This window comes from Cicer arietinum, chromosome 2, assembly GCF_000331145.2.
Source record: "Cicer arietinum cultivar CDC Frontier isolate Library 1 chromosome 2, Cicar.CDCFrontier_v2.0, whole genome shotgun sequence".
In the NCBI taxonomy this organism is placed as follows: domain Eukaryota; kingdom Viridiplantae; phylum Streptophyta; class Magnoliopsida; order Fabales; family Fabaceae; genus Cicer; species Cicer arietinum.
In genome coordinates this window covers 46,009,634-46,027,107 of record NC_021161.2, presented here as the reverse complement: position 1 = coordinate 46,027,107, position 17,474 = coordinate 46,009,634, and the positions used below count along the sequence as shown (strand labels likewise).

The 17,474-nt window shown below is 30.2% G+C and overlaps 2 protein-coding genes across 9 annotated transcripts; one reads left to right on the top strand and one right to left on the bottom strand.

The window, feature by feature from the left end:
* The first annotated feature begins 4,746 nt into the window (after positions 1 to 4,746).
* Positions 4,747 to 10,511, top strand: LOC101504327 (phosphoinositide phospholipase C 6-like). 4 transcript variants are annotated; one of them, XM_004490936.4, is made up of 9 exons: positions 4,749 to 5,355; positions 7,310 to 7,506; positions 7,628 to 7,763; positions 7,840 to 8,067; positions 8,166 to 8,386; positions 8,632 to 8,749; positions 9,256 to 9,408; positions 9,487 to 9,573; positions 9,880 to 10,511. In XM_004490936.4, the coding sequence occupies exons 1-9, from the start codon at positions 4,999 to 5,001 to the stop codon at positions 10,171 to 10,173; spliced, it is 1,791 nt and encodes a 596-aa protein (XP_004490993.1). In that variant the 5' UTR covers positions 4,749 to 4,998; the 3' UTR covers positions 10,174 to 10,511. The 4 variants fall into 4 exon arrangements, with proteins under 4 accessions (XP_027187758.1, XP_004490993.1, XP_012568531.1 ...); XM_012713077.3 differs by lacking the exon at positions 4,749 to 5,355 and adding an exon at positions 6,654 to 6,999; XM_027331958.2 differs by lacking the exon at positions 4,749 to 5,355 and adding an exon at positions 6,656 to 6,901.
* A 372-nt stretch (positions 10,512 to 10,883) lies between these two features.
* Positions 10,884 to 15,370, bottom strand: LOC101503581 (phosphoinositide phospholipase C 6-like). Of its 5 annotated transcripts, XM_027331955.2 has the most exons (11): positions 14,700 to 15,370; positions 14,136 to 14,332; positions 13,889 to 14,024; positions 13,565 to 13,816; positions 13,214 to 13,440; positions 12,667 to 12,784; positions 12,321 to 12,473; positions 12,152 to 12,238; positions 11,477 to 11,524; positions 11,284 to 11,395; positions 10,884 to 11,198 (listed from the first exon to the last, which is right to left on the bottom strand). In XM_027331955.2, exons 1-11 carry the CDS (start codon positions 15,051 to 15,053, stop codon positions 11,161 to 11,163), a joined length of 1,722 nt encoding a protein of 573 aa, XP_027187756.1. In that variant the 5' UTR covers positions 15,054 to 15,370; the 3' UTR covers positions 10,884 to 11,160. The 5 variants fall into 5 exon arrangements, with proteins under 5 accessions (XP_027187756.1, XP_027187755.1, XP_004490991.1 ...); XM_027331954.2 differs by having other exon boundaries at positions 10,884 to 11,395; positions 14,700 to 15,365; XM_004490934.4 differs by having other exon boundaries at positions 11,284 to 11,524; positions 14,700 to 15,356.
* Between the last annotated feature and the right edge of the window lie 2,104 nt (positions 15,371 to 17,474).

Genomic DNA, 17,474 nt, shown 5'->3' with positions numbered 1-17,474 from the left:
AATCAGTCTGTCCTTTGTGGCGGCCTAAGCCCTCACAAAGGCAGACTTTTGTGGCTGCAAAAGCCCTCACAAACGGCTGTCTTTTGTGGCTGCAAAAGTCCTCACAAATTGCAATCTGTTTCTGGCACTTTGTGGCTGCAAAAGCCCTCACAAAATTTTGTGATCAGCTTCTTTGTGGCTGCCAAAAGCCCTCACAAAAGTCACCTTTGTGGCTGATTATAGCCATTTGTGAGGGCAAAAGCCCTCACAAAATGCTTGTTTTCTTGTTGTGGATGCGGTTAAATTATTGTATATTTTGTTACATCCAAGAGTCCAATTTTGAAAAGAGTATTTTAAAATGGATTATATGAGGAATAAAAAAATAGTCGTTTCTTTGGATGTCAGCCTAAATCACGAGTTTCTTTTTCCCGTCAACTCCTAAATTAAAAATTTAATTCAAAGTTATTTGGTTAAGCATTTCCATATAATAAACTCTTGTTTATATTGTGATCAAAGAATCTCAGAGAAAAAAAAAATCAATAAAATAAGAGTCTAATATGCAAGATGCAATAGAGATAATATATAATATAAAACTAAATAAATATAATATAATGTTAAGATAAAATTATGATATCCTGTATCATATCTATATGATAACAAAAAATAATATTATTTAATTATATTATATGTTTAATACATGTCATCATGATATTATATGATATATATTATATTTAAATAATAAAATTATTATTATAAAATAATTATGTATTAATTTTTAAATTAATTTATAATACATTTAAATATTATAAATTAAAAAACTAAAAAATCATTAAATAATGAAATTTTTAATTTTTTTTGTTGATGTTATCAAATAAACAATTTCAAATTTTTAAGAAAAGTATGACTAATCAAATAATTTCATTTTTTGTTAAATATAATGATATATATTATATGTAAATGACAAAATTACCTATATAAAAAAGTTATATTTATTTTAATAATTTAATTTAATATTAATATTTGAATAATTTTAAATAATAAATTTTTATATTATAAAAATAATATAATAAATCTATCTTTATGATAAAATCGTGAGTTTTGAATAGACATAGTAGCATAGTATAAAGTGTGATGTATAGCATGAATTTTCAATGTTGTGTCGGTTTTGTGTGTCCACATAGTCACAAATTAACGGCCACAAAAGGATAGTAGGTCCAACCTAACTATCGACGTCCATGAGGACCATCATCTCCTTATCCACACAAATCTAAAGAATTATCTATTTATAAAATTATTAAATGAAGAATGAATAAATTTTAAATTGTATTTCATAAAATGTTTATAAAAATGTTTGACCAACCGAACCTCACTCGATGACATAGCAAAAGAACCATCCAGCGGAACACGCTTTGCATTAGTATGTCATCCAAGGCGTGTATATTTTTTTAAAGGAAATCTCGATTGTTATGGAAAATATTTCATATGTACCAACAAAATCTTCATCCCATTATTTGAAAAGTAAACGAAATGAGATTAGTTATCAATTTTTTTTATTTCATATGTACCTTCGTTATTAAAAACACAAATTACAACACTAAAACAAAAACACTTTCAAGGTAGACAAAGAAAAATATTGTAATTTAATTTCTGAAAATACTTGTAACATCCTAAATTTTATAATAAAATATTTTATTAATGAAATAAAATTTTAAATAATTAATTTAGTTTTAAAATTATTTTAAAATATATTGATAAATTTTACAATTAATTATCATGAAACGGAGGTTTTCTATGATCTATTAGTTTTATACATATTAAATTAAATGAGTAATATAAATAATAAATAATAAATATTTTATTTTATTATTTTATATATATATTTTTAAAATATTGTATTTTAGTGTAATATTTTAAAGAATAAAATTTTAAGTTATTTTACATGTACACTTGCGTTCATAATTAATGTGAGATTTTCTTGTCCGTTGACTAATGTTAAATGTGTATTTAATTATATTTAAATATACTAGATTTTAATATTTTTTTTTCAATTTTACATTTTTAATTAAACTTGAAGTGAAATGAATAGTCACAAGAAAGAGAAGTTCTAATTGCGACTCTTTTAAAATTGAATTCATGCACCTTAATTGATGTTTTATTTAAGATTAAATTTGATAATCAAAAGTTGATTAATAAGTTCTTAATTGACTAGAACGTTCTAGATAACTTATATGAAATTAAGAAGTTGTAAATTAAAACAATGATAGTGAAGTGTGATTTGCACGTGCAAATAATTAAAGATAAATAATAAAAAGATCACACACAAAAACTATACTAGTTCACCCAACTCAGACTAGTTTAGTCCCCACAACCGTGACATTTTCACTACGTATTTTAGAACCAGAACGTTCTCCTTTTCACCTTTGTCTTGATCAAACCTTGATCAATTACAATTTCGTTTTTCTACGAAATTTTGTTTACAATCACTTTTCAACTTTGAAGGAGTTTTACAATCATATTTCAATCTAGAAAGGATATTTATAAACACATTGAATCTAACAATATAAAAGATAGATTTGAACCAATTACAATGTGTATGATAAAAGTGTTTGGGATATAATAATTATCAACTCTTTGTTTGAGATTAGTTGAAAGCAAAACTCAATAAGGATGATCCAAAGATATAGTGAAGATAGTTGGAGTTTGTTTGAACAAATTTTTGACTTGAACAAATGAATATTGATTGTATGTCAAACTCTTGCCTTTGTCTTATAATTGATATTCCTTTCATAGATGAAAAGAAGGTTGAAAATTCATATAAAATTGAATATAGCCGTTATACACATTAACCAAGTGTCATATCTGATTTAGCCATATTAAACACTAAATACATGTATATATTATTGTCCATAACGTTTTCGATCAACCTAGAATGTTCTTGCTTTTGAGTCTGAAATAAAATGTGAATAAGTGTACGAATGAGTTGTCAAATATTAGTTGGCCCTATGTGTGATTAGAAGCATGTCTAGCTTATTGCAAAACAATGCTAATACAATGTACTTGTGTCCTTTTGTCCTTGGACATAGCTCATCAAATTGGAGATCAATATGGGGATCAATTTTCATCTTTTGGGTCTTCAATTTAAGTCATGTAATTGTTCATTTAATTTCAACAACCTTATGCGCGATTTTGACATTCTTAAGTTACAACTTGGACTTTCCAAACTGATTTATCTTGACTTTGTCTTCTATAAAGAGTAACCAAAATGTTTTTCTAAACATTCTCCAAAACAACCAGAATGTTCTACAATCATTCTTCCATAAACCTAGTTTGACATTCCTTTGAGGAATCTTCCAAAACTTTTGGACTTTTAATTGCTCATTAAGTATTGGGAAGCCTATGTGCAAAATGACAACCGAGTTACTGTATATTGTTCTTAAAAAAAGAAGATCATTTTGGTCATTTGATCTTTAATAGAATAACCTGAACATTATGCTAAATGTTCTTCTATCATTCTTTTAATAAATGACTTAATAAATGAACTCATAGAAATATCATTCTTCTATCATTCTTTCAAAGTTGATTCTTGTTATTTTGTTAAACTCATAGAAATATTTATTAGTGCAATGAACTTGTTCATCATGAGAATGTTATCTTATCTTGCAACAAACATTCTTATCAATGAATGATATGGTTGTTGAATGAATTCTTCATGGGCTCCTTCATTAAAGTTGTTACTTGTCCTTATATCATACTTTGTGTATTGTTGTCGTAGATCTCCAAAGCTTTCAACACAAAATTCAATATGAGTTTTGTTACATTACTTCAAGCATAATCTTGTATAGCTTGTGATACAAGTTCTTCTACAATGATGTTTTAAGTATGAACCTTCGTGTGGTTTGACACCCTTGAATTTTGTTGGATACCAGTATCTTGAAGACAACATTAATTAAAATTAAATATTAATTACATTTATAATCATTATGGGGTATTCTATGATGACCACTCTCATTCCTCCAAGATGTCTTTTAGAGATTCAAAAGTTGCCACAATGATTAATTTGGGGAGAGGATGCTCAAAACAAAAGAATGCATATGATTAATTGGAAAACTCTATCTAACTAGTGGTGGATTGGCTATTAAATACATGCCAAGTATGAATACAACATGTATTATGAAGCTTGGATGGTATATCAAGACTAATGGTGATAATCTATGGTGCAATATTCTTGGAGGGAAATATGCTATAAATTGGAATGGAAATGGCACCTCCATTTGAAATGGAGCAAGTTGAGTAACTCCGACTAAGATATGTTGTGACTAACATCCCTACACATATGCAACATTGGTGTGTTAAGGAATTAGTGGATGGGGGCATAATAACTTGTTTTGCTATAATTGTCATAGAGTGGACGATACTAAAATTTTGAGTTTAAAAGCATGACACGGATAATGTAAATTTTTTTACGCCATCGTTTAATAGTAACTATTTAATATATGACATGGTATTGAACGGTTTTTAAATAAAAAATAATTATAAAATATTTTGTGGATGGATTAGTTATTATTGATTATAAATGTAAAAAAGTTTACAAAAATTACAATATCCAACTAAATTCCTTTTATTTTTTTGACATGAATGCAACTAAAGTTTTTGGAATGTGAGTGTTTACAATTAAATTATTGAACACATACGTAACACGTCCACATAACTTACCCAGTTGGACACACGCATTGATTGATACATACCATTATGAATTCATCAATTAAATAGAAACGAAGAAAATAAAGTGTAACAAATAAGATCGATCAATTCCGCTTCCAACGCAATCTTATAGAATGGAATTCCATTAACGTCTTATCTCTCTCTCTCTCTCTCTCTCTCTCTCATTCGATACTTTCTTTCATCCATTCATTCCATTTCATCATCACAATCCACTCTCTCTCTAATGTTAGGGTTATCGTAACGGAATTAACCAACCGGTGCAGTTACACCACCAAGCACCTTCAATCTCATTCAACAATGGCCACATTCACTTATAATTACAAAATGTTCAAATGCTTCAACAGAAAATTCGCAATCTCCGAACAGGCACCGCCCTCCGATGTCAAAGAAACTTTTTCCGAGTTCGCCAAAGGCGGTTCATCCATGTCCGCCGATCAACTCCGACGGTTTCTACTCGAATACCAACGCGAACCGGATTGCACCGAAGAGGATTCGAAACGGATCGTCGAAAATGCTCTGCAATCGCGGAAAGGGAATGTCGAAAGCAATGAAGCCGGTACCGGTGCCGGTACCGGTGCCGGAGACGGACTCACCGTCGATGAATTCTTCCATTTCTTGTTCTTTGATGAATTTAATGGTCCCCTGAAATCAGAGGTGTGTGTCCCCTTTCTTCACTTTCTTGTTTTGGTTTCGTAGAAAATGCGGGAAAGTGGAAGAAAAATTGTTTTGTTTTTATGTAATAATAATAATAATATATTTTGACTCAGAATTAAAGGAGCCTGTTTGATACAATTTTTTTAGTTTTTAGTATGTGATTGATGATCTGATTTTGACATATAGCTTTGTTTTACTTTATGTCGTTTTAGTACACAAAAGAATTAATCGAAGAACAGAGTAAAGTTTATACCAGACAACAAAATGGGACCCTCATTTAATTTTATTATACTTTTGAAAAGTCATGGAATTTTGTGGCCATTACTTTACATTAGAATCATTGCATGTGAAAATATTTTACACGATCATTAGTTGTGATACATCATATATAGGAAATATATGTTAGGTAGGGAGGCAAATAGATCTCAGTAACATACTCTTTGGATATGAGTATTAAAATCACTTTTGATACAAGTAAAGATCCTTGTCATAAAAAAATCTAGTAGAAAATAAAATAACGTATAAATATATATATATACACTATTAATTAATCTTGACGTATCTGGATAATATAAAAAATTATTATTATAAAGCTATAAATTAGGTGATGCTGAAATCTCGTCAACGTATGAAACCAAGCATATGGATGTTACACAAAGAAAAAAACAAGCATATGGATTTTTTATAAAATATAAATAAATAAATAAGAAAACAAAGATCAAAACATTAGAAAGAAGTCTTTGTAAATTGTAAGTCCTTTGGGTTTCAAAACCAGCTCTATGATGCTATGTGTCTCATAACAGCAAAGCAACATTTATCCATCGAGATAATTTTCTGTTAATACTTACACAATATTGTTTCTATGGGGAATTGATAAACAATTTTGAGGAAGTAAGTAAGGTAAAATGGTGAACTCCGACAAAAGTTGAACATGAAAAATAAAATAAAGGGCAAGAACTAATGAATTTGTCTTCGGTTGCGTGGTTTGGTTTAAGGAGGTTCAAGAGTTCAAATGGTCGTAGTCAAATTACAAACCAAATAAATGTTGTGTTTTGATAATTTTTTAAAATAATAATAATATTTTATATTACATTTGAAAAAAAATAGATCAATACTTGTATTTAATTTGTCAGGATTTTTCTTTTTTTTTTTCTTTTTTATTTTTTTATTTTTTATATATGATTGCAATAATTTTTCAAAGCATATTTTTAAATAAAAAAACTTTTCTCTAATAAACAAACAAACCATCCATTTGAAAATAACTTCTTATGAAAGTGATTTTGACAAACTCAAGACCTACAACGTTTCTTTGTATGTATACCTTGTATCATGATAAGAGATATTTTCTTAATATGCCATGATTGTGATGTCATCACGGCCCCCAGCTAAAATGAGGAAATAGCTGTAATGATAATAGGAACCATAAAACACAACTACTTTTAGGATTTGAATCCTTTGCAATTGTGCGGTCGATCTGGATTGTCTGATCATTTATTCCGACGATTTAGATATCGTGACTATGTCAATATGTGATATTGTGATTCCAGTAAATCTTGACACTTTTATGAGCATGAGTATGCTAGCATGCACATTAATTTCATTATTTATGCGATCTCTTTAATCAATCCAAACTATTCCTTCAGAGTAAACAAACTAACTTGGAACTTTTGGAGTTGTAATGTCAACTTTGTGACTGATTGACTTGTATTGATTTATATGTTATAATGATAAATAGTTATACTAGTGCAAGAGTGTCTAAAATTTAATAATGAATACACTTGTATTTGTTCAAGCCAATTTATACAGTATCAGAGATGAAAAATGTAAACAATAACGAGGGCATAGAGGAAGGGTTTACCGATTTGTTAAAGACAATATAGTTTAAGAATAGTGTTGTTAATTTCAGAAATGTTTTAGGTCCCTTCTTGACAATAGCAATGATGTGTCATGCCAGGTACACCATGACATGAATGCTCCATTATCACATTATTTCATATATACAGGCCACAATTCCTATCTAACTGGGAATCAGCTGAGCAGCGATTGCAGTGATGTGCCAATCATAAAGGCTTTGCAAAGAGGTGTGCGAGTAATTGAATTAGATTTATGGCCAAATTCAACTAAAGATGACATCGTTGTAGTTCATGGAAGGTGCAGATTCTGAATTCAATCTTGTAGAGCTGGATGACTATTTCCTTTTTATGTCTTTTGATATTCATGGTGCAACTTTAATAACTTATTTGATTAAGAACAATTTTCTGATATATTTCAGGACACTTACCACCCCTGTCTCACTCGTTCAATGTTTGAAGTCCATAAAAGAGCATGCTTTTGTTAAATCTCGTTACCCAGTCATTATAACTTTAGAAGATCATCTCACACCAGATCTTCAAGCTAAAGTTGCGGAGGTAAGCTTCCTTATACCTCATCGACTTCATATTTTGTGTCATGTATTGAATGCTAAGTTAATCTCCTTACATGTAGATGACAACTCAAATCTTTGGAGACATGCTCTATTTTCCTCAGACAGATCCTTTGACAGAATTCCCCACACCAGAGTTACTAAAAGACCGTGTTCTTATATCAACCAAACCACCAAAAGAATATCTCGATTCCAAACAATTTAAGGATGCTAGTGACAGTGAAAGGGAATTGGGTGAAGAAGGATCATTGTCCCCAGCCCTTAGTGTTGAAGTTGAAGCTGATGACAGAGTGAGCAGAGAAATATAATTTTTTTTTCCAAATATGATTTTTATCTTATAACTTCTGTATGTTTATGTCATCATTTTTTATTTATCCTAACTGGACAGTGTAATGGAAGTGATCACGATGAGGAAGGTTTGAATCCCCGTGATAAAAAGCCAGACCAGCAGAATGCACCTCAGTACAAACGTTTGATTACAATCCATGCTGGTAAACCCAAGGGTAACATAAGGGACCACCTAAAAATTGCTGGGGATGTTAAGCGCTTGAGCTTGAGCGAGCAGGAACTTGAAAAGGCTTCCGCCTCTTATGGAGCTGATATTATTAGGTATTTGTCAAATAGTCAACCAAATCTAATCGTGACACTTCACATTAAAGGTGTATCAAGTGTCCGACACATGTTACATTTAATCACTTCTATTTTTTAAAATTATTATTGATTATTGATGTCTGTGTGTCAGTGTCATGTTCGGTGTCTGTATCTATATCAATATTTACCTACTTAATATTTAATGGTGACTGCAAATGCACATATAGTCTTCCAACTAAGATGGTTGCAATTTATGGTTCCAGGTTTACACAGAAGAACATTATTAGGGTGTATCCAAAGGGAACACGTGTCACCTCTTCAAATTACAGGCCACATATAGGGTGGATGTATGGAGCTCAGATGGTCGCATTTAACATGCAGGTCAGGGACTTATGATCAAGGCTCTTTTCAAATGAAAGGTTTATCTTAGTATTTTTATTTTCCATACACTCTACTGCATATAGTCGATATGCTCTCATTACGGTTCAGCTATTTGTGTATGTAGTACAGTAATGAGTAATGACTGTCTAGCTTTGTAACTTAAAGGGATTGAGTTTGATCAATCCCCCTTCCCATTCCTTAAAAAAATCTGGAAACTAATGAAGCAGGGCTATCTTCTGGTTATTTTTCTATTGTGGAGCAATCTTAAATACATAATAAACTAATATGCCTACGTTGATGTGCCAACATACATTTATTCTATGTTATACATGACTTTAGTGGTACATGGCAATCACAGGTAAAGCTATATTGATTTCCTTCTTTGTGTATCTTCTATATGTAAAACTTGATACAGCATTTATTAGTAATCAGTAAGGTCATGCTTTCCCAATTTTTTGTTTGATGCACCTTCGATACTTATATTTTAGCATGTGTTTTATTTACAGGGGCATGGAAAATCACTCTGGTATATGCAAGGGATGTTTAGAGCAAATGGTGGGTGTGGTTATGTGAAAAAGCCTGCGTTTCTTATGGAAAAAGGTCCGCACAATGAGTTTTTTGATCCTAAAAGAACACTGCCAGTAAAGACGACATTGAAGGTGAGATATTACTTGACAAGGAAATCGATTAGTTGCTTTGGTGAGATATTTTGAAAATTCTCTACTATCCACCTATAGGTGAAAGTTTATATGGGAAATGGGTGGAGCTCAGATTTTAGCAAAACACATTTTGATACATTCTCTCCTCCGGACTTTTACACAAAGGTGAGTACTTATCAGTAATATGTCAGCGGACATACTTTCTTCGGACTGAAATATAAGGAAAATGGTGTTTGAAAAGTTGATGTGATTGTACTAATCAACTAAATACATCAACTTTTCAAATAATTTTTTTGCTTATATTTCATTCCAAAGGGAGCAGTTGCTAGAATTTGAAGAGTTAATTTGTGATTGTCCTAATCAGCTAGATTTGAAGAGTTAAATGTGTGATTGTACTTATAAATGGGAAGAGAGATAGAGAAACAAAATGATCTCATACATAGCTCATGATCATATATTTATATATTACAGGTTTGTATTGTTGGAGTACCAGCTGATCAAGCCAATAAGAAGACCAAGGTAATTCAAGATAATTGGTTTCCCATCTGGGATGAAGAGTTTGAGTTTCCTTTGAGAATTCCAGAGCTTGCTTTGCTCCGGATCGAAGTTCGAGAGTACGATAAGCATGAAAAGGATGACTTTGGTGGACAAACATGTTTACCAGTCCCTGAGCTAAAATCCGGATTCCGAGCCGTCCCTTTATATGATGAGAAGGGTGAGAAATTAAAATCTGTAAAGCTTTTAATGCGATTTCAGTTTACATGAACTATACATGGATTAGCTAGCCATATAGTATGGTCTCCAATATTCCTAGGGGGTTTTCCTTCTGACTAGTGACTAGGGATATCAAGAAGATTGTTGTAACTTGTAACTGTATAGATTATTACGTGATTATTTAACTGCTTGAAGCAAAATTATGGGATTCAGAGGTTATACTTATATTTACCTTCAAGATCAAGTCATCGCCACATGCAGTATTAAGAACTTTCAATATTGTACCAGGGTGTTTTGATCTTATGCCAGATAGAATGTATGTTTTAAGGTGTATGCTGATGTGATACCTGAGAGCAGAAAGCCATAATATAGATGTGAATTGGATGTCATTCCCTTACTACTAGATAAATTCATCTGTTTTGGTGACATCTCAATGTTGCGGTGTCTTGTAATTTTAGGTAAAATTATGAGTAAACATATCAAATTTGATGTTTGAAATTGGATAACCAACCGTACAAGTGTATTAACCTAATCTTGCATATTATTAATATTCTAAAATGGTCCTTGTCATTGAATAATGTTAATCAAATACATCATTTTATTAGTATTTGTGGAGACTAAAATGATATTAAGTTGATAATGTCGGAATTGTATTTGAAACTAATGAATAATATTAAAAGATGCGTTTGATATTAAGTGAAGAGAGAGAGATTGAGACTGATTATTATTTTAAAACTCATGATAAGTGGGAAAAAGAGAGATGAGACAACTATACATCATACATTACACAGTTTCAATTATAGAATTTGCTTCCAATTAAAGACTTCAGAGGCAGAACAAGCACATTCTCAAGGAACATGATTATACCAATTTTGTGGTCCATACAGAATATCTACCCCACAATTTTGAATGACTAGAATATCAATCTACTGTGTCCTATTATTTCCTTGACCAAAACTAAATTAAAATATTTTGGACTTGAATATCAATTTCCTTGCCAACTTTATGGTCCAGTAGTTCAGGCTTCACAGTTCGATCTCAACTACTAATATTTCGTTCCTCCCCCAACAAATTAACTATTAACATAAAAAAATGAAAAATTATTTACAATTCATTCAAATTGAAATCGCATTAACAACTTTACAGATTTAAATTGTTCACCCTTTTCATTATATAAAGGGACTGATCTAAATCCAAGTTTTAGCTCTGATACTGGCAAACAAGTTTGACCAGCAAAATCATCTTTTCCTTGATCTTTGTCTTTTACTTGTATCTGAAGTAAAGCAATCTCTGGAACAGTTAAAGGGAATTCAAACTCTTCATCCCAAACAGGAAACCAATTGTCTGTTATTACCTTTGTTTTCTTCTTTGCAATATCAGCTGGCATACCAACAATTCGGACCTGTCACAAAAAACTGATCCAAATGTAAACAGTGTTTTTGTGTTTGCGAAGATAAAAGTTTTTTGTGTTTGCGAAAATAAAGGTTTTTGTGTTTCCGAGAAAAATCTGTAGTATGCAACCATAAATATACGACTTTTTTCTTTCACTCTTGTTTTCAAGTTTTGTGAGGGGTTGTTAGATATTTTGTTTTGAGAGTGTGGTTGTATTGAGGTTATAAAGTATTTGAGAGAAGTCTATGTGTTGTAACAATTTTCACTAAGTGTTATTCTTTTGTCGTGGTAATTTTCTCCATTTATAAAATTTTTACGTTATATTCTTCTGTTTTGACTGTGTTATTTAAATTTCTCTGTGCTGTTTTTCCTAACACCACCAACATTTTAGGTTGATGGTGTGTTCATAGTACAACACGACACTGACTCATGTAGTTACATATAATTACTTCTATTTTCTTAAATTATTACCTGCATTTACGTGTGAATGTCATGTTTGATATCTGTGTCAGTGCTTCATAGGTTTCTATCATGTAGATTGACTTATTTGATTTTATCTACTGAATAAACACTTGTTAAGTCTATTGGGAATTGTTGTTCCAAAACCAACTAATATATAAGGAATTTCGCAACGGACCTTTATGTAAAAGTCTGGTGGAGAGAACATATCAAAGTGTGTGGGACTGAAATCTAAGCTCCAACCATGTCCCATGTATATTTTCACCTGTTATTGAACATAAAAACATAACATTAAGATGTCCCAAACAAATGAGTTTACTTTGTAGTAATGAGTGATGTATGCTTACCTTTAATGTTTTCTTCACTGGCATTATCCTTGTAGGAACAAAATCATTGTCACATTGAAGTTTCTGCATTAGAATTTCAGGTTTTTTTACATAGCCACATCCACCATTTGCTCTGAACATTCCCTGCATCAACCAGAGTGATTTGCCAAGCCCCTAATGAGGAACACAAGTAGTAAGGTTAGCATTCATTGAAAAGATATGATATAGTAACTTGCATGTGAAGTTAATGCACTTTGGAATAACCTATATCGTCCAAACATGTCAATCAATTTTATCATGTGTCTAGAATTCCTTTTGACTCTCTCTACCGAGAAATCAAACACACACTTAGTGACAATTCCCTAACCTGCATATTGAATGCAACCATTTGAGCTCCATACATCCACCCAATATGTGGCTTGAAATTTGATGATTTGACACGTGTCGCCCTCGGATATACCCTAAGGATATTTTTCTGTGTGAACCTGGAAGTGTAACAATTTGAATCAAATAAATCATAGGATAGCTAACTATGACATGTTTGGATTGACTTATTCAAGATTTTTTACTGGCATAAGCATTTGTGAGAATGTTTTGAAGAACTTATGAAAACAGTTTATAATATAAACTATAAGTTATTTTCATATTATTTCCATAAACTATCTAAGATAGCTTATGAAAACATCTTATATCTTTTGTAATATAAACAACTTTTAATTTATACAAAAAATATTAAATAACTTATACGATAAGTATTTATAACATAAATGTTTAACTAAATTGTTTATACAAACAGAGTTTAGACTTTGTTTGAGTAATAATTGAGGAAAAGGAAGTCATGAAATAGAACCTTGTTAGATACTAAAACTTGATCGTCTGTTAAGCTACTACAACCAGCTAAGTTTGAAAAGTACCTAATGATGTCTGTTCCATGAGATTCTGAAGCCTTTTCTAAGGTTGTTTCACTCCAACTTAAGCGTCTAAGTTCACCATCAGTTTTCAATTTATCTTTCAAGCTACCCTTGAGTTTCTTATTATGAATTGTTATTAAACTTTTGTAATCAGGTGAGCACACTTGATATAATCTTTTATCACATTCACATGATGCACATGTCTCTCCCTCATCGCGATCTCTTCCATTCTGATAAACACGAAAAATATTGTAACACAAGCACGCAAAACTTGTAAATAGTACTTGTAGCTCAAAAAGAATGTGTTGCTAGCATTTCTCTTTACAAATATGTGAATGCATACATCTATCTTACCGCGCCCTTAATCTCCACTTCACTAGTAGAATCTGGTGATACCTTTCCTGATGATTCGTCTGAAGACGAATCACCACTTCCATCCATCACAGGATAGTTGGAATTGTCCTTGATGCGATTGGACTCAAAACGTTCTTTGGGTGGTTTGGTCGATATAATAACTCGATTTTTCAATGATTCTGGTGAAGGGAATTCTGATAAACAATTTGGCTGAGGATAATAAAGCATTTCTCCAAATATTTGTGTTGCCATCTGTAAGATTCCCACTATTATTTTACTAACAAAATAACAACTAACATTTGATGTTTAAAAAAAAAAACTTACTTCTGCAAATTTAGGTCTAAGTTCTTTTGTAAGATGATCTTCTATAGTTATGATCACAGGATATTGAGATGCAACAAAACCATATTTCTTTATTGACTCCAAACATTTGATAGGTGAGACAGGATTTGTGAGAGTCCTATGTTGATATCATGTGACAAAAATCAAATAAGTTATGTGTTGAATTGATTAAGACCATGTAAAAACAAAAGATGATTTGATTTTTTATATAGTCAAAATGATACCATACCATCCATGAACAACTTTAATATCATCTTTATTAGAAGTTGGCCATAAATCGAGTTCGATGACGCGCACGCCTCGTTGTAAAGCCTTTATGATTGGCTCTTCACTGCAATCACTGCTCAATTGATTTCCTGTAAGATAGGAATTGTGTCCTGTATATATGAAATAATGTGACAATGGAGCACTCATATCATGATGTACCTGTAATTACATTTTTACTTTGATTTTAGCATAATAAGGCTGATATTAAACCAAAACACAAGAAAAGAGATAAAGTAGCAAAACTAAAAATCTTAAGATGAAAATTAGTACCAAGAATGGTTTCCAACTTTCTAGTTAAAACTTTTCCACATTAAACAAAAGTTCAATACTATACCTTATATTTTCTTAGGAACTATACATGTAGGAAAGTTATAAAACCATGCATCCCTTGTAGTCATGAAATTGAAATCATCATAGTAAGATTGGACTATTCAAGTTCCAACTTTAGTAAATTTGATTAAAAACATGAATTCAGAATATGAATCATCCAATCTTCATCTAAAGACTATTTATATTCCGACTTTACCTCATTTTTTAAAGGACCATTGAAATCATCTAGGAGCAAAAAACGGAAGATATCATCAAGGGTGATTTCCCTTTCTCTACTTTGATCAACACAAACACTTTCTGTATGAGTCCTTCTTAGAAGCAAAACCTTGTCAACAATTTTCTCTGAATCCGATAAGGTCAAATTATCCTCGCTTTGATGCTCCACAAGAAATTGGTATAGCTGTTCAGTCGACATGTATAATCCTCCTCCGGTAAACTTGGAAAAAACCTCCTTGAGTTCCTGAGGTGGAACAAGCTCAGTCACCTTGTACTTTTTGATAAAGAACAAGAAACTTTTGTACTTGTTGTATGTTGCCATTTTATTTCCCATTATTTTCTTCACCTCACTATGTTCCTCTAAAGCTTTTCACATACAAAGCTTAATCACAAAAGCATGCACTTATATATAATGCATCAACTAAGGGTGTAAGCTAGAGAAAAAAATCAAGAAGCTTCTGAGCAGAATCTCTTTCTCACTATGCTAATTACCATGCTTGTTTTGTTTCTATCTTCAAAAATAAAATATCAGTGTTCTGTTCTATCATTCTATAGATGTCAACATAGTAAACAATTATATCCATTAACATAGTGTGCATAGTATCTGATGCTATATTTAGTTTTCACATAATGTGACAATATATTATACATAAAGCACAAGAACATCATTGACTAAGAAAAAAGACAGAATCGGTGTGCTTTTGGTTTGGTTATGCAGTATAAAAATTGATTTTGAATAAATTGAATTTAATGTTTAGATACATTCAAGTAAAAATTATGTATGAAATCAAAAGTTAAAAATCATAACTTCACATTATAATCAATTATAGGGGCAAAGTCAACTCTAATTAACATATACATCATATGCTTGTATAATCAATTATACTTTCAAGCTATATGTATTTTATTTGTACACACAATCACATATGTATCATATGCTTGTATAATGAATATATTCAAATGTAGTAGTAGATCCATTTTGGTTAAAAGTTTTGATTATTTGTATCCCTCTAATTTGTTCACTTTGCTTTACTTTTTCATGATCAACTCTTTTATATTCCCACTTCTTTATAAAGTAGGATGAGGCTTTCAATTCTACGAAGCATCTTCTTGTTATGGAGTTTCTCTAATTTGTGTGGATAGTTCTTTTGTATGGTTATGTTTTTTCTACTTATATTTTTAATATCTTATGATCTAACTCCACTAACTTTATTCAGATTCTACTTACTTTATAGGATTCTCTTCTTTAATTTGATGATATTGATGGTTATATATATCTTTATATATTTATAAATGATCATTCTTATGTTCAAATGGAGTTTCAAGAAAGGAAAATGTGGCATACTAAAATGAAAAAGAGGAACTTGATAAAAATATCAATGTTAGTATCTTTTTTCTAAGCTCGTTGTATTCGATTAGACAAAACCATTTTTTTTCATTTGCAATGTTATGTAGTTGTTCATTTTATTTTAAACAACTTACTATAATTTGTTTCAAAAATAAAAAAAGTACAATAGTCTATCCTATTAAGCTTTATTTGCACGTTGTGTACTTGAATTGCTTGACAAGCCTATCACTACATGATTTAGATCTTTTTATATGCTCATGAAGAAACTATTAATTTTAAAATAAGTTATTTGGAAAATTCAATTTCATATGTAGGTTTATTCTCTTATAAGAAACCCACTTTGGATAACAATTCCATATATTGGAGTTGCTAAGGATATCTAACTTATAGCATCTCCAATGAGATTTTGTAAAGGTTTTTTAATAACAAAATATTATTTTATTTGTCACATGTGAATAAGAAACATAAGTGATATTGTAAGTTAAATAATTGAGTGATGAAACCTTCCATAGAAGTAAGAGTTAAGTGAGTATTATAAATTTGAGTTGATGCACTTAAAAATATAAAATGGATTCTTTAAATCAATTTTCACTTTTGTTCTTTTCGTTTTTTATTTATCTAACGTAAACATTCTATAATTTATTTATTAAATACAAAAAAAGAGAAGAACATAGAAATTGATTTAAAAATATTACTTAGAACTTTTTCTGTTCCAAGAATCATATTGTCTCTTATTAATTGTTACTAGGCATATTATATATGTGCGTTGCACTGAATTTAATTGGAATATATAAAATATTTTTAATCTATGGAAGGTGAATGATCTTAAAATAACGAATTATTTTTACTCTATAATGAATTTTTATGAATAAGAATAATACAACAAGTGTTTTATTTGTAACTGATAAACAAATTTTATTAATTGCTCTTTAACAATGTGTGATAAAAATAAATATAAAATTATAAAAGATTAAAATATATAAACTTAGAATATGATTATTTTTTTGTTAAATCCAAATTTGTGTTAAACAATATCATTACATAGATTACATTCTTTCGACATATATAATAATAATGATAACAAAAAACTATTGTAATTGATTATATAAATTCTTGAATATGAAATATAACAAAAAATAAGGAATTAAACCGTCTTTTTTCAATTATTATTAGAAATCAAATTATTTACTTGATCATTGTTAGAGATTTAATTATTCTTTTTCTAAGGTATAGATTAAGTTGTCTCTTTTTTATCTGAAAAATAAAATTGATATTATTTATTTTAGAAGTCGAATTGGATTTCACATATTTTCTTAAGATTCAAATTAAGTCTAAAAAAAAAATAATGTTTTAAGAGACGAAATCTATAATATATTTAAAAAAATATAATACACTCAAAATATTAAT